This window comes from Poecilia latipinna, unplaced genomic scaffold (assembly GCF_001443285.1).
Source record: "Poecilia latipinna isolate Pla-1442-1.1 unplaced genomic scaffold, P_latipinna-1.0 Scaffold3048, whole genome shotgun sequence".
Taxonomy (NCBI): domain Eukaryota; kingdom Metazoa; phylum Chordata; class Actinopteri; order Cyprinodontiformes; family Poeciliidae; genus Poecilia; species Poecilia latipinna.
In genome coordinates, this window is record NW_015115664.1 from 29,440 (window position 1) to 50,938 (window position 21,499).

Sequence of the window (21,499 nt, forward strand, 5' to 3'; positions counted from 1 at the left end):
AATGTTATTTAACCTGTTATGCTTTCAAGGCTCTTCCAGTTTTAAACTATACCTAACAAAAATAGGCATAGTTTAAAAGAATTAATAGTCTGATTATTTCTGCTTGTGGGATCATTTTCGGGAGAGAGACACAGCCAATCAGATCACTGTGAAGTGAAAGCATGATTATTGGCTGGAGGACCCCTGTCACGTGCTGAATGGCATTACATGACTTTAGCCAATGACATTCATGACCAACCCCCCTGATTTTAATTGGTCCTTACTGCTCATAACTATTCATATCGTTTCACAAGATTTGGAATTTGATTGGCTGAGAGGTATCACATGTTCTCCTCTTGAGTTTGTTTTTTTCCCCCCAGATTTCCTGAAGTTTCCCCAAACTGTCCTAAAAAAGCCCCCATAATAATAGGTAATAATCAAAAGAGAAAGTGAGGAGATTAAAACCAGTATAATCATGTTTATTAGTGTCACCAACAGCAGATGAAATCAGTTTGTTTCCGTAACATCCTCCCCAAAACAAGTGTGGCATTTTTCCACTTCCAGCTTTGAAAATATTTAGTATCTATGAACATCTTCAGTTCTCACTGTAAAAGTAAAACATATTCTTTGTACACATACCTTCCTTATTTACATCTTCACATCAAAAATTTATTTAAACACCAATCAAAAAAAGAGACATTTCAGTTTTGCATCTTTTATTCAGTGCATCTGTGTTGACTCCTAAGCAGCCTATCAGCAGACTTAGAGTTATTAAATGTTATAGTAAAGAATCCTTCATAAATTGTGTTTTGTGTTTTTATGAAAAGTCGCTCCTGTTGAAAGAGGCTACTGGAACAATGCTCACTACAGTCCAAACTCATCTGGGACAGTTCAGTGTTGTAGTTTTTAAATATGTTCAAACAAAACAACGTTGAAGGACAATTCAGAATGTGTGTGTTGCCATTGTGTTTATTAATCCCCAGTATTTCTGGTTATCCATAGAAAGAAAATATACTGACTCTAAAACAATTTACAGCGGACATGCTTATGTGACAGTGGGTAAAACAAATAAAACATAAAAAAAACCCCCACTGCATATGTAATATTATTTGGTTTGTAACTGAAAATTCAAATTAATATTTTGTCTTTACTGTTTGGAATCCTTATGCTGAACTGCCAGGCGCCGGTTCTGTTCCTTTTTGTCCCTTTATAAACGACAGCACCATTTGGCTTGCTACAAACCATGTGGATGTCTCCATTACTACCATTACTTGTAAAAACAGAATACAATAAAGTAAAGCATTAAATACACTTCACAGAAAAAGTAACAAACTGCCATCATACAGACAGACCAGAAGAAATGCTTTCCTGGCTCCTGATAGGCCAGCTGATGGGCTGTCCAAATGGACCTACAAAAATAGCTTAGAGACAGAAAATATTATTTTTTTTGACAGATCAGACATTTTGTCTTTTTTTCTTCCCAGGTCATTTTAGTATGGACCATTTTATCTGCTCCTTAGCTGACTGCAAAACCTAAAAAGAAGAACATAAAGGGAGATGATTAAAATGAGACTCAGTGATGCAGTACCACAATTTCACCATAAGAGGTCAGGCAAACTGTTTGGGACTTCTGTGGTGTCCATGCCTTCATATCAGAACAAACACGAAGAGGTATTGGATTTAGAGTACAATCATTTCTGGCATTTCTGCTTAACACTTTTTCCCATCTTCAGCTGAGCGGAGGCATTCTGAGGCAGAGACGTGATTACAGGAGGAAATCAGCAAGATCCAAAACACCAAGCATCCAATCACACGGTGGCACGGGCTGCTAACTAAATAACTGCAATACTCATTCTTCCATTTAACTGCAGTAAATATTTAAACAATCTTTGCATAGACAATCAGTAGTGGAAATGTTGTTCTATGCTTTGCCAGCAGGGGGCGCAAAGTGTTAACACTAAAAGGCAACAAGCAGTGAAACACAGTCAGACCTGTGTGTTTATGCATAGGTAAGGTGTGAGCAGCGGCGCTGCCAGGAATCTTGGCCCCCCTGAAAAAATAAAATTAAATTGGGCCTCCCCCCACGCAGCTGCTGTTACAATCTTTTTGAGTCTATCTGACCCATCAAAAGCGTCACAATTTCAAAGGCTTGCAACTGCCTTGCTTTCTTTGGTCCAGTGTTGATAACTAGTACAATATTTCCCCTCATGAATTTTACATGTAAGAGTAAAATGCATACAGTCCGCATACAGTATGCAAGTAGGTTGCTTAAAATTTTGCTATTAGTTTTAAATTACTGAAATGTCTCCCCATGAGCAACAGTCATAGGCAAGATGCAAAATATACATGAAGCAATCCAGACTTCTCAAAAAATGCAATGTAGTTGCATTTTATTCAACGACATTGCATTTTAACTTTAATAAAAAAATATGCTTTCTCCATATTTGTTAAAGCTGGCACCATGTCATGCCAGTTTATGACACAGATAATCTGTGACAACAATCAATCTCCTCCACCTCCTCCCTGAACTACTATTGCTGGCTAAGGTAATGCACCGTTCTGACCAAAACAACCAATCAGAACCAGTAGGACGCTCTTAGCACTGACAATCAGTCTCATTCACTCACTGCTAAATGTGCTAATGGTGGAGAAACAACTTACTGTTACAGGAAAATCGTTTATCTGCCATCACTGGTAGCTTTGCTTACTAGACAAAGCATTTACAACAGGCTATGCTAGCTGCAGAATAGCACACAGCGAGGCAGAGGAAAGCTGATCAGCCACATGAGATTGTGATTGACAGCAGTAAAACTCTCCTGCCACTGACTGGTGGTTGTTTCTAGCATTGGGAGAAAGCAGAAGAAATAGATTTTTCACAAATTATCTCTCATACCATACTGTCACAACATAGTGACAGTTTTAACAAATATGTGGACAAAAAATATTTTTTTATAAAAGTTACATACTGCAGCTTTAATTTCACTTAGGAGAGGGCAGGTCAGGAGGGATGTAGGGTTAGAGCTGCTGCGTGACTCATCTGTTATTAAGCGATAAAAGGTACAAGGGACAAGTTCAATATATGAATATCTTTGTCATTTTTTTCCTTAATTCATTAAATGCTAGTGAAATGGAGGTAATCAGTAGTCTGTAGCTAAGCTAACTATGCTAAATGGTTGATAATCTCACACAGTCTACTCACCTCTCAGAGAAAAACTGGGTTATATTGACACTCTTGCCTTTTTCTCTCTCTCCCTCTCTCTATTTTTCTTTTTTTGTTGTTTTTTTATTGAAAACTTGACTTTATAACTTTTCTTAGCAGCATATTAACTGCCACAGTCGTTCGTGCCTTCCACTGTCTGCAGCTGAACAGCATCAAGGTGAAGCCTCCAAGCAGGAACGAACCATTTCATGCAGATCCAGGGGGGTTCAGGGCAAATATCAATGTGTGTTTTTGGTCTGGGAGTGGGAACATTAAATTTTTACTGCTAAAAACAATCTTCAAATATACAATATGATTAATTTTGTAATTGACAGGGCCCCGATTTTTTTTTTTAATGTCTATGAACAATAAATAAAAAATAAATTGTGGAGGGCCCCCTGTTGGTCAGGGCCCCTAGAATTGTCATCACTTTTCCCCCCTATATGGCGCCCCTGGGTGTGAGGAACAGACCAGCGGCCTGTAACAGACCAAATATCAGTCAGTTTTGGCCCAAGACCTGTCTGTTCAACAGCTTAAGATAAAAGGATCTTTTTTTCCAGCATCACAATCAGTGATAAATCTCAAACAACAAAAGAATACTTCCCAGGAGAAAAGCACGTTTTGGACCTTGCAGAATTAAATTCAGCAGAAGGTCTACAGAGTGACCTGCAGAAAGCTGCATAGAGCTGATTTCCTCAGCATCAAGTAGAACAGGATAACCTTTACAAGGTAGAATAGGAAATATTGTCAAGCCATAGAAGACTGGATGCTGAAATTAAATCACAAGGTGCTTCAACAAAGTTTTAACATGAAGAGTATTCCCATGTTTTGTTCCTCTAACAGACTGATTTACTTTTCTACTAAACTGCATAGAAATAACACATTAGGTTCTGAAATGGTTTATTGTGTGTGTGTGTGTGTGTGTGTGTGTGTGTGTGTGTGTGTGTGTGTGTGTGTGTGTGTGTGTGTGTGTGTGTGTGTGTGTTATTAAATCACAGAGTGGCATTTTAACAAGGTGTAGGTTTTTTAGAGCCACTGTATATGAAGGTTGGAGTTTGAAACCACTTGAAAAACCAAAGAGAAAGATGCCAAATATTAAGCTTAGTGAAATATTTATAGGGTTGCTAAGGAGCGCCCAAGCCTGGAGCTCTGACTGAAACAGAGCAGTGACACTGGGCAAACACTGGGCTGGTGTAAAGACATCACACTTACGTTAGTGGTCAGTGCCAACTTCTCTGTTAGGTGCTGTTAAGGTTAAAGCAGGAAACAGAAACTTAGAAAGCAAGTACACACATTGTAGAAATACACAGACCATCACAAGTAAAAACAAACGTCGTGCTAAAGTGGTTTTAAACATAAGAAATCAGGAGAGAATATTAGTTTTTCAAGAGCTGCAGTTATTAAGCAAAAACAGAAAATATTCTTCTATAACATCACAGTGGAGCCTGCTTGTGCTGTTAAAGAATTAGCATGATGTTAAGGGAATGTGCTGTCTGTTGGAGCAAGAAACACAAAGACACAAGATTTCATTGTGATTCATCATGACTGATGAATCTGGTTGTGTTTCATGCTGTTGATGGCATCAAAGAAAAATATTTTATAAGGGCAGCATTTCTCTGACTAGATGTGAGGTTGCTAGTCTGTGTATATGTTGAAACGTCAAAGAAGAGTTTAATGGTAACCTAAATATAGAACTTGCTCATAAATACAGTAAATGTTATACTAGGGAGTAATTAATCTTCTTAGAGTTGCAATAGGTAACTTTTATAAAAATGTGCTTTTTGTATATTTGTTAAAACTGTCACTATGTCATGACAGTGTAAAATGAGGCAGATGTTATGATAGTTTGGTGAGACTCAGGTTTTCAAAGATTATTGGTACATTTCTGGAGTCCATTACTGAATTGTCATCAGTGTATGCTGTGGCTAAGGCAGAATCGTCTCAGTTTCTTTATTCTATCAGTAAAAAAGTGGACTTTCTGTCCTCAAATCAGTGATTGAAATTTCCTCAAAATAAACAGAATGAGAAATCCTTCAAACCTCTGGTCTGTTTTAGAGTTTAACCAAAGTCAGTGAGTGGTAGTCATGTGAAGGAAAGAGACTCCAGTGAGATGATATGAAAAACAAAAAGATCTTCAAATATTTACGTAAGAATTTTACAAGAGAAATGCTTAACATAATCAAGGTGCTTCAACATGAAACAGAGCAGCAGCAATAATCCATAGTGCTAAACCATCATAACTTATTTATAGATCATTGAAGTTATAGTACTGTCCTCCATACCATGTATTTATTATTTTGGTATGGATTTAAGCAAAAGTTTAATAAACATTCCTATATTTAGTAGAGATTTTCAAATAAAATTTATTATTTTGTAGAATATTTGCCATTTTTGCTGCTTTACTCTGCATAAAATAATACTGGGAGTCAATGTGACAACAGTTGCTCTGTCTGTCTGTCTGTCTGTCTGTCTGTCTGTCTGTTTGTCTGGGAAGAGTTTGGAGTCCACTGCTTAGTAGGTGTCGCATTAAATTGTAGCTTAAACTGATCTTTTATAATGAGTGTGTGTGGAAGGTTATTTATCCTGTGTGTCTCTGAGAAGTAGTGGACCTGTTCATGATGATACCCAAACTCTCACCTAATGGCTGCTGGGGATGGGCACAGTTACATTGACACCTACTGCATGTGTGATACAATAACAATGTGAAACAATATCAGATATTAAATTCTCTTTTATATTGTCTGATCTGAGGTGGAGCTGTAGTGATGCTGCCTGACGGCCGGTATGAGTTACCTGAGCCACACTTTGTTCAGTTAATGGGTTGTCATCAGCCTGGAAAAGAAAACATTCACAAGTCAATGAAGGAAAGTGCAGAAGTAACTCTTCAGGCACACAGCGCCGACACAAAGCAGCACACCATTCCATGTGTAGCTGCGTTTCCATTACAAATGTGTACAAATGTTTGTCTATATTAATATATTAATACATATATTAATGTTGAAATGTTGACAACAACTTTTTAATAGAAAAATGTGATTCTTTTTTAAAAATACCTATTTTAAAAATACCTATTTTTTGTAATTTCAATTTGCACAATTATATGGTTAATGGAAACACAACTACTTGACAGCAGTTTCCCATACTGGAAACCAGTAACATTTTAGTCTAGTTTTTAGCATATTAATGGTTTGCCTGTGGGGTAAGAAACTCTCTCTCCCATTCAGTCAGTCAGTCCAGAAGCATCATTATTAGATGGATGGTTGACTGTTATTAATTAACAAAACTTAAAATCTTTGACCAAGGTCAATCAGAGGGTCAGTCTGCATGCCATCAACATGCATTCACAGAATCTTGTTATTACTAAAGCCCCTCCATCCCCCAACTGTCTTCCTCTCACTCTCAGTCCGTCAGTCTCTCTCACCCCGGGTCTGTCTGTCTGTCTACAGCAGCTGGCTCCTGTCTGTCTGTGCCTCTAGGTTACCGGTGATGTAATCAAACAGGACGAAGCCATAGGCTGGCTCAGACATAAGCTGACACCAATCACAACAGGAGAGAGAGGGAGAAGGAGAGACACAAAGGTGAAGAAAGATGCCACCAAAAACATTGTAGCAAACTTTAGCCAATCATAGAAAAGTTCTTTAAAACAAGCTTAAACAGCTACTGGGATTTTAGACTGTTAATGTGCTTCGTGTTCCATTTGATCACCTAATAGTGAAAAACACTGAAATGAATATGATTGTAAATTACAATGACTTATAGCTTTCGTACCCTGTAGTTGACCTTCTGTAAGACCTGTTGAGAATCACTCTCCAAAATCACCCTGGCAACAGAAGATAAACAACCAATCAGGAGAGGGCTGGAGCCAAACAGAATGACTGTTCATTATTCAACAGAATAAAGCTAATAGGAATAGAAAGTTTTGAGAAACAACATCTAACTACTATCAAGACTTTCTCAAAAGCTAAAGTGACGGTTGAGTGAACATTTCCTTACCCCCCATCAATGATCTCGTCCACGACGAGGAAGACTCCCTCCATGTTGTCCAGTAAACACCTCCGCTCCACGTTCTTTCTGCAGCACAGAAGCAACTGTTAGACACATGCAGTACTTGATGCTTGCTAGTTTGTAATGAAGACTACCGAAACACCGACTGAGTAAACACTAAGACCACAGAAGAGACGACCAAGACATGAATACTGTTCAAGGATGTTGCTGTTATATTATATTTTATAAATTCTATTGTCTGAGCTATCACTTTTTAGTCTAATTGTACAACTCGTGTGCCTTAAAATGGCCCCTCAGGAACAAATAAAGTTATTTGAATTGAATAATAATAACATTGCTGTTGCTGCAAATGTCTGTTCATCTTTCAGGTATTAATGCATAGTACACATATGACCCAGGAGTAAATACATAAAGCAAATAATAAATAATAATACATTTTATTTGAGGGCTGCACAGTGGCACAGTTGGTAGAGCTGTTGCCTTGCAGCAAGAAGGTTCTGGGTTCGATTCCTGGCCCGGGGTATTTCTGCATGGAGTTTCCATGTTCTCCCTGTGCATGTGTGGGTTCTCTCCTGGTACTCTGGCTTCCTCCCACAGTCTAAAAACATGACTGTCAAGTTAATTGGTCTCTTTAAATTCTCCCTAGGTGTGAGTGTGTGTGCATTGTCCTGTCTGTCTCTGTGTTGCCCTGCGACAGACTGGCAACTTGTCCAGGGTGACCCCGCCTCTCACCCGTAACGTTAGCTGGAGATAGGCACCAGCAACCCTCCCAACCCCACCAGGGACAAGGGTGTACAAAAAATGGATGGATAGATATTTTATTTGAAAGCACCTTTCAAGTCACTCAAGGTCACTGAACAAGAAATAGCAAAAAAGTGAAAGAGGAACAATAAAACAGCAGAAATCGATAAAGTCCACCACAAATAACAACTGTTTTTTGCCGGGTCAGTTCAGCACACTTTCTGCACTCACTGCTAGCTTTTGTTGGTTTATTTATTTACAAACATTCTTGTATACTAATTAGAAATTATCTATATTTAATGCATCAAGAATCCAGCTCTGTTTATATATATATAAACACAAATCTTTTTCCTTTGAGAGTAGCTTTGGTAGAATCCTTTTCAGAGAGACAGCTAAGAAAGGTTTGTTTCTGCTGACTGACATCATTTATATACTAAACTTGTCCTAATTTTTAAAAAGAATTTGAGAAAAATAAAAAAAAAATTACCTCAGGATGTGACTGATGGAGTCAAACAGACAGTTCAACACGGACATCAGCATCAGCTACCAACAGAAAAGAAAAATATTAAATAAAATACTAGTCATTGATTTTCACTCAAAGCTATTTTCTTTCAAAAGCCCCAAAGGCTAAAATGTAGCAAGAGAAAATCCCAAAAATCATCGTCTCATCTTGTGTTCTGACAGTTCTGCTCATCATGGCACTCTTTTATGCCTTTTGGTGATTTATTTGAATTGTTGTTTCTAGAGAGAAATAATAAAGCAATAAATATGATTTTTTTTTTCCAAAGAAGTAAACTGTAAATATTAATGGGCAATGATTAAAATTAATCTTGTTCTACAAGCTCAAAAATGTTCATACAGTTCAGTGTCCTTCTGCCAGACCTTGGCAAAGTGATGACTTGTCCAAATAGCTTAAATGAATAACCTATGTTTGGTTGTTTGAAACAAAGATTTTGGAATCTGTAGAAATGAAGAAATATTTTCACAAGACTTCAAGCTTGTGTACATCTACAGTTCTCAGATCTTCACAGAGTTCTTTGGATTTTCCAGTGGTTCTGAGTATCAGTCCATCTAATCAGTGATGTCAAACGTATCTTTTACATTCTGGTGAAGAAAAAAATATCACCTACCTTTTCTTGTGATCTCTAACCAGGTGTTAACAGAAATTTTAAAGATTAAAGATGTTGTAGATTTTACTATTAAGGGAAGAATGACCTAAAATCTTGGTGAATTTCTAAATATATCTGAGCATGTAGGTAGAATTTTAACACTTATGCACTCTTTTATTCTCATTAGAAATCATTGATGTTGTAATTTGTCCAATCATTACACCCAGGAAAAAGAAGGATTTAAAAAAGACAGTTATATAGCATATTCCTATAAAAGCTAAAATCACGGTACCTCATTTTCCTGAGCACTTCCCACCACGTAGAAAAAAAGATCTATACTGCTCTTATACACAATGGTCATCCCCTCCAGGAACGCTATCTCATCTACAAATACACAGAAAGTGATGAGTCAGCGTAATTCAGGACTTATTCTTTAAATCAAAACATTGATACAAGGAAGGAGACGTGATAGGAGAATGAAATGAAAGCAGCAGAGAAACCAGGGGAAAAGGAATTAATTAATGGGTGGACCTACAGAAAGGAGGAGAGAGCAGGAGGTAAAGATGAAAACAGGCATGCAGAAAGGAGGACAGGAGGAGGAGTTTGGAACAAAGGGTGGCATGCTGGGTGGGGGACAGGGAGCGAGTGGAGATCAGGTAACAACGCTGTGAATTCTCTAAAACCCACTGCAGGGGGAGATCAGGTTTCTCTGAACATCTACTCAACCTGCTTAAACACTCACAAAGCCAAACAGCTTTGCTTCCTAGGGGTCATTCAACAGCTCAGAGTCACAAACACGGTCCAGCTGGCAGGTACCAGCCTCATGGCAGGTACCAGCAAGCTGCTTCAGGCTACCAGCAGCAGAACACTTGACAGCCGACACTGGAGATGTGTGTGAAGCAGGACTTAAGGCTATGAAGGTGTGAGGTGTTAGGTTACAACGGAAGATGCAAAAAATAAAGAAGCTTACTGTCTGCTTTGTGTGTTTTGCTGAAGACGTTGTTCTCAAAGTTCTTCTGCTCTTTCATGGTGGGGTAGAGCTCGGTGTCGTAGTACTACATCAGAGAGACACACATCACAGGATAAAATGGTGTTGGCACCAAACCAATCAATTAGTCAATAATTGATTGTAACAATCAATTGTTAGCTTTTCAATAACTCTATTTTGACAATAAAATTTATTAGTGATTTACAATATGAGATCCCCATCAAAGTTATAACTATTCAGTATGAATCAGAGCTCAGTGGAGTCTTTTTTTTTATTTCACTGCAGGTAAGGAACATAGCAGCCATGTTGTTGATCAATTATGGCTGTACAGCTCTTCAACAGCAGCCACTTGTTTGGGTCAGACCAAAAAGGTTTAATTTTTTTCCTCTCTCTCTTTTCTCTTTCTTTTTAAATCAACAACTTAACTTCTAAGTTCTGATTTCTATTAAAAGTTGAAAATTTTTTCTACTTCATTTTTACAATTCATCTATAATTATGATAATCAAAAGCATGTTAGTGCCGTTTTATGAAATGGCAGTTTTATAATATAATGAATGTATATGCTATAGTAATTAAAGTGACATTTGGGTGGAAAATGAGGACTATTTAAAGTGCATTAAATAATATTGGAAACACCAAATATGAAAATATATTGATCTAAAATTGTTGAAAATTTTATAGTGCTGAAAATGAATCAAGCACTGGGTCACAACTTTTCATTAGAAAAACAATAACTACTCAGTTTTTCAACTGCTGTTGAGTAGTTGAAAAACTGCTCGATAGCAGGACCACATTCACCCAGTCCTGCTTCCATCTGCAGGTTTTGGGTTTTTCCAGCGCTCAAACTCTGATAGATCAGAAAATCAGCTCAGTGTTCATTCCACACCCCATTATCAGACATAGGCATCTTTATCAGCCAGCTCAAAGTGTTTTTTTTTTAATCTTTTGGGGATGGAATGGTTGTGAATGGATAAACTAACAATATTTACATGTTAAAGAAATATTTTTTACTAAGTAAAATAAAATCTAATGAAATACTTTAACCCTTACCTTGGACAGAAGTCTGTTGCCATCATTATCAAGAATAAAAACAGCTTTCACTGTATAGAGAGAAGGTTCCTGTAACAACATACAAGAAGAGGTTTAATTTAAGAGATGCTCAGTTTTCCTGATGCTACATAATGTTACCTCTCCAGCTACGTTTATTTCACACCTGGCTGTGTTGTAAATTAGACCGTTACTATCCAGGTAACTCTTGTCTTTTTTATTAGAGATTAAACAGATTTTTATTCCCTGGCTGCCAGTTAGCTGGTTCTCAGAGCATCCACAGCCATCAGCCTCCTCTCATGTCTCAGGTTCTGCCTCTGTTATCCATATGGATGAAGTTAATACTCGGCTCTGAACTGTCTGTTATTCATCTACAGGGCAACGCTACTGACATACATCTGTCGTCTCTTCTCTCCCCTGGTGAAGCCACCACATTTAGGTTCTTAATGCAGTTGGAGTCATTCCAGCTTGAGCTTCAAACTCTGTTTTTTTATCTGTTTCTGGTCGAGGAAAAGTGACATTACATAATAAATCATTCACAGGGCTGTCCTACTGAAGAGTCTTCAGGAACGGGACAAAGTTCTGTTATGCACTGACCAGCAGAGATTCACAGTCAGAGTGTATCACAGAACTTAGACCAGAAACGCAGCCACAGTGTCAAAGCAGCAGAGAGAGATGATGGATCCATTGAGCCTAACCTCCGTTCAGGGGCTCACATTAGAAAAGCACTAAATCTGACATATATTAGTAAAAGGTGTTGAGTGACCCAAAATGAAGTTACATTTACAACTTGGAATAGGTGGGATGTTCTGACATTGATAGTAAAACAAGAGTGGAATGACGGCAAGAAAGAGGATCCATTTCTTTCCCTAAAAGTCACAGCAAATGCTAAAAAAGAAAAAAAGATGCATGATTATGGAAAGAACAGTCTTATGGCATTTACAGATGTGTGCGTGCAGACAGAGCAGAAGGAATCAAGCAGACAGGATTTTACAAGGTGTAGACATTGTGAAAGTGTCCCTCTTCTAGTTGTACTGAACCTTGAGCAGCATCATCAACTAAACACTGAATCGTTCAAATGCTGCTGTGCTTCTTACATCTGAACTGCACAGCAGAGAACAACCATGCTGGGTGACTCTCCATCCAAAGTGAGTTTAAATGAGCCGAGTTCAGAAGGAAAACACTTCCTCTTAAGGCCATGTTCAAGGTGTTCAACTGGAATACTCATTTACAATTTCCTTTTTTTTCTTGAATCATAAACTCTAGCATTAACTGAAGCAAGTGAGGTGTGCAGAGCATAGATGTTGCTCTGGCTTGTTGTCCAACCTGCTGGTTGAATCGTTGACGGGTTCTTGGAGTAACTCCGTTTGGCCAGACTGTCTGGAAGGTTCACGGCTGCTGCATGTTTTCTCCCATTGTGAATAACAGCTCTAAAATGGTTCTCCAAAAGTCTTAGAAAAGACTGTGTAATACTCTCCACACTAACAGATGTCACTGACTTGTTTCCCTACTTTAGCCATTAGAGAGGTTCTACTTCAAATGAGCTATCAGTGAGGTAGTAATAGAACCTGGGGATTTGGAAATGAGCCTGGCTTTCTCAAAAATGGAGTTTAATCACAGTAAACATGTGACCCTTTGTCAGGTTGGCTTGACCCTAACAAAGGGTTTGCTTGTACCAACCCTTTGTCAGGTTGGCTTGCACAGCTATTTCTCTTAATGAATGAAATCATGACTGAAAACTGCTTTTTGAATTTACTCTGGTTATTTTTATCCAACATAAAATTAGTTTGAAGATGTAAAACATTTAAGTGCTACAGAAAAGCAAAAAAAAAAAAAAGAAGAAAATTGTGACCATGTTAACAAGTAACAATAACCCACTCTGGAATCCAACATCCAGCAAGCAACATGCAACACTCTGTGTGTCCTCACTCAGTCAGCTGGCTTCATCCTCAGCAGCTGAAGGAGCAGTTTCTCCTTTACGTGGGGAAGGCTGTTATCTTCCATAAGACACTGAAGCTTTTCTTTACCTTTAAAATGCTTCTGAATCGTAGCAGCAAGGAGTCAAAAGCAAATCTTTTCTGTTGCTTACGTCGGCCTCCAGAGGAGATTTATTTCATAACAAAAACTCCAAAGAGACGTTTGACAAAACAGAGTGACATATAAACACTAATTATCAACATACTGCTAACATTAATATAGTATGACCAATATGATCTGAACTTTTTCTTTTAACAATCAGGCCTGGCAATAAAAACCATTCTGCTGAAGTTTCCAACCACTTAGCCAACCACTTAGCATTTATGCATTCCAAGAAATTCACCTTACAGTGTCTTTTTGGTAATTAAAACATTATTTAATTTTAAAATTCTGTGTCACTATTAATCTGATGCCAGGCTGTGGTAGTGAGGTTTATGCTAAAACAAAGAGTTCAGTCTGAAGAGATAGAACCAGAACTGGGAGAGGGCAGAAGTTAGATGACTTCCAGCAGCAGCACCTGTTGGAGCTTTACTCAAATCAGTGGTGACCACAAACAAATTACAGACCAACAGCAACATAGTAAGAAGAGCACACTGGGATGTTGCAGTTGGGACATGAGTACTCAGAGAAAGTACTGTAAGGAAATACAATCTGATACTTTCTGTGGAAATAGAGTGGAATGTTGGGAGAATAATGGAGTGCACACAACAGAATCTGAAAGCGATTGTATTTTCAGTCACAGATGTGATTCACAAGACTAACTGATGAGCCCCAGCGCCATCACAACTGACCCAAATGAACCTGTGTCCACACACCTGAGCAGATTCAATCCAGGGAGTTGAAGTAGGGACACACCCAGCAAAAATGGGATCATTCCTTTCCACTGTCTCCATGTGCTTGTTCAGAATGAGGGACTGCTGCAAAGTCAGTGACTCGATACAGTCGCCACGGCTTTATTTGAGTGTGTGTGTGTGAATGTAAGAATCAGATTCATTCATTCCAGAAAATGAATACGGTGACTTCAGGGGATCACGAACAAACACACGTATGCATTAATTAAAAGGACATTATTATGTGTTTTTCAGCCTCTGTGAAGTCAAATCAGAAAAAAACAACAACAAAAAAAAAAACAAAAGGTCATGCGCTTCCACACGGACCTAAAAGAGGGACGGACAAGGAAAAAGAGATGACGGAAGAGAAAGCCGCCAAACAAAGAGGACAGGAGTTTGCGGACTTTTTAAATCACAGATCCTAGTCAACCTGTGTAAAACTGGATGATCTTGTAGATGAGCAGAGAGGCAGCCGGTAAGACATAAGCTGTATTGTGATGAGATCGGACCGCAAAGTTGTCTACATTCCTACATTCCAGTTTGGTCGATCGGATCATTAGCACCTAATTGTGACAGCTGAACTGAACTGATGGATTGCAGCGGTGACGCTTGCCTATCATTGATTGATAGACTTTTATGATTGAATTGATTATTGTATTGATGAAATGGATTTGGGTACCAAGTTCAATTGTTAATTAATTTACCATCAATTTCAAAGAATAAATTAAAGCTAAATTTACAATAAATATTTATTATTAATGTTGAGAAGCAGATGTTTGTATGTTAAGAAATGTATGAAATGTAAATATAAATATTAACTTAAATGCACTTTAAAGTTAAGTTTAAAGTTAACATAAGTTTAGTTACTTGTGTATTTAATTTTGATTATTTTATATGTTGCTTGGTATTATCTATATAATTTGCCATTTCCTTTGCAATTGAGTGAAATTAATTTACACAGATTAGTAATTATTTTGTTTGGGTTTGTTTAAAGGTTTTTACCTGCATCCTCTGGATCAATGGTGAACATGTCCATACACTGAAATAAATGGAAGTAAAAGCAAGAAAAACTGTTTGGTCCTTCGAGAAAAATCCCTGTCATTAAGAGTCTGCATGGGGTCATCCATCCCTTTTCAAGTGGGGAAGTTGCACAGTTTAAAAAAAGAACTTGACAGCCACATATGGTGGCATTTTGCAGCATAATCAAGTCACTATGTAACCTTCTGTTATAAACATGTTTTACATATAAACATGACTTGACTTCACAATTTAAAGCCTTGAAACTGTCTCTTTGATGTGATGATATGCTGAAGGTACAGTCAACACCATAAAGTATTTTTGAATTTGAATTGAATTTCCAATACATCTTATACTGTTGGAAAGTCTGGTTATTGTTGGTTATTATTATTGTAAGGAAATACATTTATGTTTAAGGCTGCAGATTTGAGCATGTGGGATGAAAGCCTTGCTAAATTCTCTCTGCCGATAATTTCAGTGTAGAGTTGCGATTCTACAACTTCTTGTACAAACCAAGCTATTCCCCAAAATACTGATATGCAAATATATTTGTCGATAAGCGTAAGTGGACTACCAAAATAAAAGCTAGGATTTGCAAACAGACACGTTTCTCATGTCATCACTTCATCAGTGATCCTTCTCCTCTCGACATGTAAAATTTTTCAGCTTAAGCAGGACCAGGCCTTTTAAAGGCCATAAAAACATTACAACAGATCTACAGCAACAACACCAGCTTACCATCATGAGTATAGAGGTTACAGAGACGACCCACCTTTTTATTTTGACAGTCTATTTCCGGTTATCGGCAGGTGAATTTGCAAATGTATATTTCGCCCTGAGCTAATATTTAGTTTTGAGCCTAATATTTAGTTTCAAGCTAAATATTTCAAACTAAATACCTAGCTATATAATTAAATATTCAGTTTGAAACTGTTAAATTCATTTTATTTTGTGGAAAATTATTTTTTCTCTTATGACAGACTAGATAACCAAATTGTTGCTCTTAATTTGTTACTGTAATTTTACAAACGTACCACAAATAAATAATTGACCGAACATAAGTTTGAAAGATTAGCTGTATATGCGTGTAGTTTGCAGCTTAAAGGCAAAAAATGTAAACACACACAAAAAAATGGCTTTTTACAGCGCTGCCATTTCGTTGAAGAAATTTAGGCAAATACGGGTAAAAAACATTGAAATTACACCTGCAGGTTTATTTATTTATTTGAAATACTAGTATAGGTTTTAGCCGAAGTTGTGAGAAGCCACTGGAAAGCCTGAAGAGTTGCATTGGGCAGAAATCTGACTTAATGTTGGTTTTCTATCATATTAAGCAGCTACAGTGGTTTGCGACTTATGGTCTATAGCTTTGATTAACATTAAACGGGAAACGTTGCGTGAGGAATAAAAATTCGATTTCATAGAATTTTTCCTGGGGTTGAACTTTTCTTACCAACTCTTCCACATAATGCAGTTCGGCACTCTGAAGGACGGAGCGTTTGAACAGTAAATGGAGCTTCATGAGAGGACAGACATATGAGCTCCAGAAACCTGGGTGAAGCTGAAGAAATGGTGCGCGAGGCAGAACGGTGGACGTGGCACCTACCCTGGAATACACGTCACTACATTCAGGCTCCACACACGCACTGAAACACGCAGAGCCGCTGGAAATACAGTTACCAGATTAAATGCACAGCGCTGTGCGTGTGTGTGTGTGTGTGTGTGTGTCTGGAGCCACTGATTTATAAAAGTGCTCCGTGGAGACAGCCAACCCACTGTCTGTCCTGTTGCGCTCAGATAAAACAAAACAGCTGTGGATCAACTAGTCCATTCTAATGGTGTTAACACCCGGAGAAGTTCTCAACCAGCAAGGGATACTATTTTTAAACCAATACAGGATTAAAAATAAATCGAACGACACTGCGGTTTTATGGAGAAAGCCTTGATCAAAACGGCTTTCGTGAGCTGAAAAGAATAGTGTGAGATCTGATGAAGAAATAAAATCTTATGGATAATATGCAACCAAGCTTCGTCCACTCCCCCGCTTGGTTTATTCAAGACTGTCTTCTGTAATGTCCACCATCGACAGCCAGCAGATTAATACAACACATGCCCGGGACACTGACTGCAGCCTGCAGTGCTGCTGCCCGTGTCCACTAACGCAGATGATTTAACAGCGAAGAAGCTCACCAGGGACGTGGAGTCCATCTCTGCTGCCACCGCTGCCGCTGTGCTCACTCTGTGTTGACGTGGACTGCCCTGAGCTGTCACACAGCGCGCGCTCCCGACCTGGAACCACGAGCACATAACCACCAGTAGAACAGAGAACGTTCCAGGACCACGCCTCTTCCGCCTCTCTTCCGGCCTTTCATAATAAAAGTCTGTGCGTCTCTTGATTTTTTTTTTTTTGTTTGTTTTTTTTTGTTTTGGCTTTTCAGTGAGAAAGCCTAAATGAATATATTTTCATTCATTTGTGTATATCCGCTTTTAAAATATATTTTGTAATTTTTTTCTTTTCAATAATTGTGTTTAAAGAATTCATTTAAATTAATTTCAGATTAATTAGAAATCCAGTTTTTAATGCCAATTCTATTCTGCAGTTGTTGACACTGTTGCCTCACAGAAAGGAGGTCCTGGGTTCGATTCCTGGCCTGGGGTCTTTCTACATGGAGTTTGCATGTTCTCCCTGTGCATGCGTGGGTTCTCTCTGGGTACTCCGGCTTCCTCCCACAGTCCAGAAACATGACTGTCAGGTTAATTGGTCTTTCCAAATTCTCCCTAGGTGCGGGTGTGTGTGTGTATGGTTGTGTGTCCTGTCTGTCTCTGTGTTGCCCTGTGACGGTCTGGCAACCTGTCCAGGGTGTACCCCACCTCTCGCCTGGAACGTTAGCTAGAGATATGCACCGGCATCCCTCCTGACCCCACTAAGGACAAGGGTGTACAGAAAAATGGATGAATGGATGGATGGATGGATGGATTTAATGCCAATTCTATTCTGCAGTTGTTAACACTGTTGCCTCACAGAAAGGAGGTCCTGGGTTCAAATCCCAGCCTGGGGTCTTCCTGCGTGGGGTTTGTATGCTGTGGATTCTTTCCAGCTACTCTGGCTTCCTCCCCACAGTCCAAAAACATAATGGTAAATTTGCCCTTAGGAGTGAATGTGTGCATATTGTTTGCCCTATCTTTGTATGGCCTTGTGATGGACCAGTGACCTGTGTGGGTTCAACCCTGAACAAAAACAAAAACAAAACAAACAACAACAAACAACAATTCATACAGCTTTTATTTTCATGCAATTTTCAAAAACTATTTTCTGTCTTTGATAAAGTGATGATGATGAATTTCATATATTAAGAATATTTTTCTAAAAACTTTCATCATATTTGATAACGTGCAGCAGACGTTCTGCTAAATGAAGAGAAATCATATTTCTTCAACCTGGCTTCTCTTAATTAACTCCCTGTTAAATCTAGAGTAGAATCTTACATGCTCACATTTCCACAACAGATTGTAATGAGTGAGCCTCACTTAAACCCTAACATAACACACTGCAGCCTGAAGTGACCCAATTCCGATTTTTTTGACGTAATGCAACATGTATCCGATCTTTTCATGGCAGTGTGAACAGCACAGGTCGGATTCTTTTTCGAATGTGACCAAATGCGACCTAACGTTCAGATCGCATTCATCTGAACTGAACATCACTGATTCTCAACAAATCTCACTATTCTGCGTCCTGATACGGAAGAAAAACAACAAACATGATGGAATATATGAGGATTGAGTTGTTGTTAATATGCTGCTCCAGCCGGACAACAACTTCAAATATGGAAGCTAAGCTCCACCGTTAGCCTCTATGTTTACTTCCGCAAACACTGAGCACTTCTTCTTTTAATGGAAGTTGCATAAACACGGAGAACGCGGACGCTATTGCGCCCTCTAGTGCGCATGCGGGACACTTTCAGGTCGTTTGCCCTTTCAGACTGCAGAACACATACAGGTCGCATTTACTGGCAATGTGAACGGCCTGGCAAAAAATCGGAATTGCCAAAAAATCGGAATTGGGTCACTTCAGGCTGCAGTGTGAACGCACCCATAATTTTACCTTTTTTTCCCTTTTAAAAGATAAGGCAAGGTAAGGTAACTAAAATAACTTTATGGGTAAACACAAATAGTTATTTAAAAAAACATCGAATACTTCAAAGGAACAAGAAAATATTTAGTCCTCAATTTCTCCCTGTGCTTGCTCGAGGTCGGCGTTTACAGTCTGCTATTTTTTCAGACAGTGCTATTTGTGTTGGATGGATTCTATGTTATGGAGCAGAGCTAATGAGTGTAGCATAAAGTTGTATTAGAGTGAATCAGGTTGAGCTCATTGAATATGGACTAACGATATTCAGAAATAAACTGCATTTATTGTTGACGCTTGCACGGATTCTTTCCTAACCCCGCAATGAGGCTGATAAGAGTGTTAAAAAGCCCTTGGTTCTTCCGAAAAACGCTTCTTTTTATTTACTGATATATTTATGTTTTCCTTTAGCCTCGTCATTTTTGATGCTGAGTTCAATCAAGCAGACATGATGAAACGTCAGGAAAAAGCTCACTTCCGTTGCACGGAGACGCGCCTCCCCCACCTCTTATTTTCACCGTGCTGCATTCTGGGAAATCCAGTTTATTTCTGGTTTGGGAAAGATGGCAGGCGTGCAGCCGCCTCCCCTCCGCAGCCTGGATGATTTTCTGATGAGCTCGGCTCGTTTTGCGGTGCCAGATGTGCGGGACCTGGACCGCTGGAACAACCGCATGATCAACAACCTTTTGTATTATCAAAGCAATTACTTCCTGTCCGCGCTGAGCTTCCTGCTCCTTGTGGGGTAAGTTTCATTATCCCGACGTCCTCCCTCAGATCATTCCTTTCTCTCCTTCTCACAGATGTTACTTTACTGAACTCTGTAATATTCTCTGTGCAAATGGACATTTCATTTGGGATTCTCCGCTCCCGCTCTGCAGCCAGTGTTTCATGCAGCTGGTTTGAGTGATTAGTACCCCCACCTTGGCTAACAGCTGCAGGGGATGCTGGGGGTTCGGACCAGGTCTCACCCTGCTCGGCTCTGTGTTGGAGTGGGAGATGTTAGCTGAGGTCCATCTTTGTCCAGGAAGGGGCGCTGTTCGTGGACCGGCACCTTTCTTTGGTGAAGTCAAAAATGACAGTTGTACACTGAATATCACAGTTAGGTGTAAAATGTTGTGTCCACGTTTACATACAGGGCTGCATCCTTTTCCTCTTGCCAATCACATAATTTAAACAGAATCTCTAAAACGTTTATATGGTAAAATTGGTTTTTGAAATGAAAACTCTGAATAGAATTGTGATGCTAAATATAGGAATCGAATCCAATTACTAGACACTGAAAGGTTCACATCTCTAGTTAGCTGTAGAGGTGGAGGTTATTATCAGCCGGAGTAGAATAAGCTAAAGCTGTAAATAGTGAGGCTCAATAACTGAACATATTTCAGAATGAAAAGTCCTTCATTTAGGACATGTGTCAAACTCAAGCCCCAGGGGCCAAATCTGGCCCACCATAGCTTTTTATGTGGACCTTTAGACTCCAAATCACATCAGTTAGTCCCTCCAGTTTTTCACAAATCTGCAAAATTAATACAAAATCCACAGATCCCCACATTTTTTCTGATTTTTACGGCAATTTTTTCTTAAAATTGGCCAAAAACACTGGGTTTAAGTTACTGCTGCCTCTGCCTGACTTGATGTCAAGCTATACATGACCGATATGGCAAATAATAAAAAGTTACATTTAGCATCGAACATTAGCGCAAATATCATATAAATTCCTTACAAATATTTATAACAAAAACAAAAATCATATGGCCCAGAAATATTCACAAAATCCTGAATGGACTGACCAGTGTGAAAAGATGTTCAATATATTTAATTTTATGAAAAGCTTATTGAATAGTGAAACAAACAGCTATTTATTGATATTTTAACAGTTTGGTGGGTTTTATCAATATATACAACCGGCCCTTTAAGAACATTCAGATTTTAGGCCCAAAATTAAAATGAGTTCGACACCCTTGATTCTGATGAGTGGCATATGAAAACTAAAACCTGACTTGAGGAGAACAAAGGAGTCTTTGTTCTAAAACAGGGCTGCACCGATAGATTGGCAGCGATTTCCTTAATTTTGTGAGATCGGTGATCGGCTCATGCTTACATGTGAAGCTGATCTTATCTTCCTCAGCAAAGGTCTAAAAATCAGCCACTGTCCTCTTTTGCTCTGTTAGCCCCACCCACCAGGTCATGTCTGCAGTTTGCAGTTAACAATAGTAATAATAATACTTTATTGATCCCCTAAAGGGGGGAAATTTAGTTTGTCCCAGCATTGCACACAATAACAACAATAATAAATAACAATGAACATATTGCTCAGTACATTTATTATATTATCAACATTTAACACGCACAGCTATAGAGACTATATATGAATTATAAAGTGTGGTAGCCTTGGGCAGAAAGGACTTGCTGTAGTGTTCTTTAGCACATCTGGGCTGCATTAATCTTTGGCTATGTCTGCTCCTCAGGCTGTCCACC

At 38.7% G+C, this 21,499-nt stretch overlaps 2 protein-coding genes across 6 annotated transcripts in view; one reads left to right on the top strand and one right to left on the bottom strand.

The window, feature by feature from the left end:
• Positions 1-443: 443 nt before the first annotated feature.
• Positions 444-17,238, bottom strand: copz2 (COPI coat complex subunit zeta 2). 3 transcript variants are annotated; one of them, XM_015022568.1, is made up of 10 exons: positions 17,083-17,238; positions 11,072-11,140; positions 10,004-10,088; positions 9,326-9,417; positions 8,412-8,467; positions 7,172-7,249; positions 6,947-6,998; positions 5,972-6,010; positions 4,391-4,423; positions 444-1,512 (listed from the first exon to the last, which is right to left on the bottom strand). In XM_015022568.1, the coding sequence occupies exons 1-10, from the start codon at positions 17,197-17,199 to the stop codon at positions 1,465-1,467; spliced, it is 669 nt and encodes a 222-aa protein (XP_014878054.1). In that variant the 5' UTR covers positions 17,200-17,238; the 3' UTR covers positions 444-1,464. The 3 variants fall into 3 exon arrangements, 2 of the variants coding, with proteins under 2 accessions (XP_014878054.1, XP_014878055.1); XR_001422964.1 differs by lacking the exon at positions 4,391-4,423 and adding an exon at positions 6,600-6,708 and having other exon boundaries at positions 1,459-1,512; XM_015022569.1 differs by lacking the exon at positions 4,391-4,423.
• Positions 17,239-19,531: 2,293 nt separating this feature from the next.
• The window catches only part of praf2 (PRA1 domain family, member 2), a 12,817-nt gene continuing 10,849 nt past the window's right edge, over positions 19,532-21,499 (top strand). For 2 of the 3 annotated variants that reach the window (XM_015022572.1, XM_015022571.1), the window contains exon 1: positions 19,545-19,763. In XM_015022572.1, coding sequence (XP_014878058.1) covers positions 19,585-19,763 — 179 coding nt within the window. In that variant the 5' untranslated portion in view covers positions 19,545-19,584. Of the gene's footprint in view, positions 19,764-21,499 lie in introns of all 3 variants that reach the window. The other variant, XM_015022573.1, reaches the window with a different exon arrangement.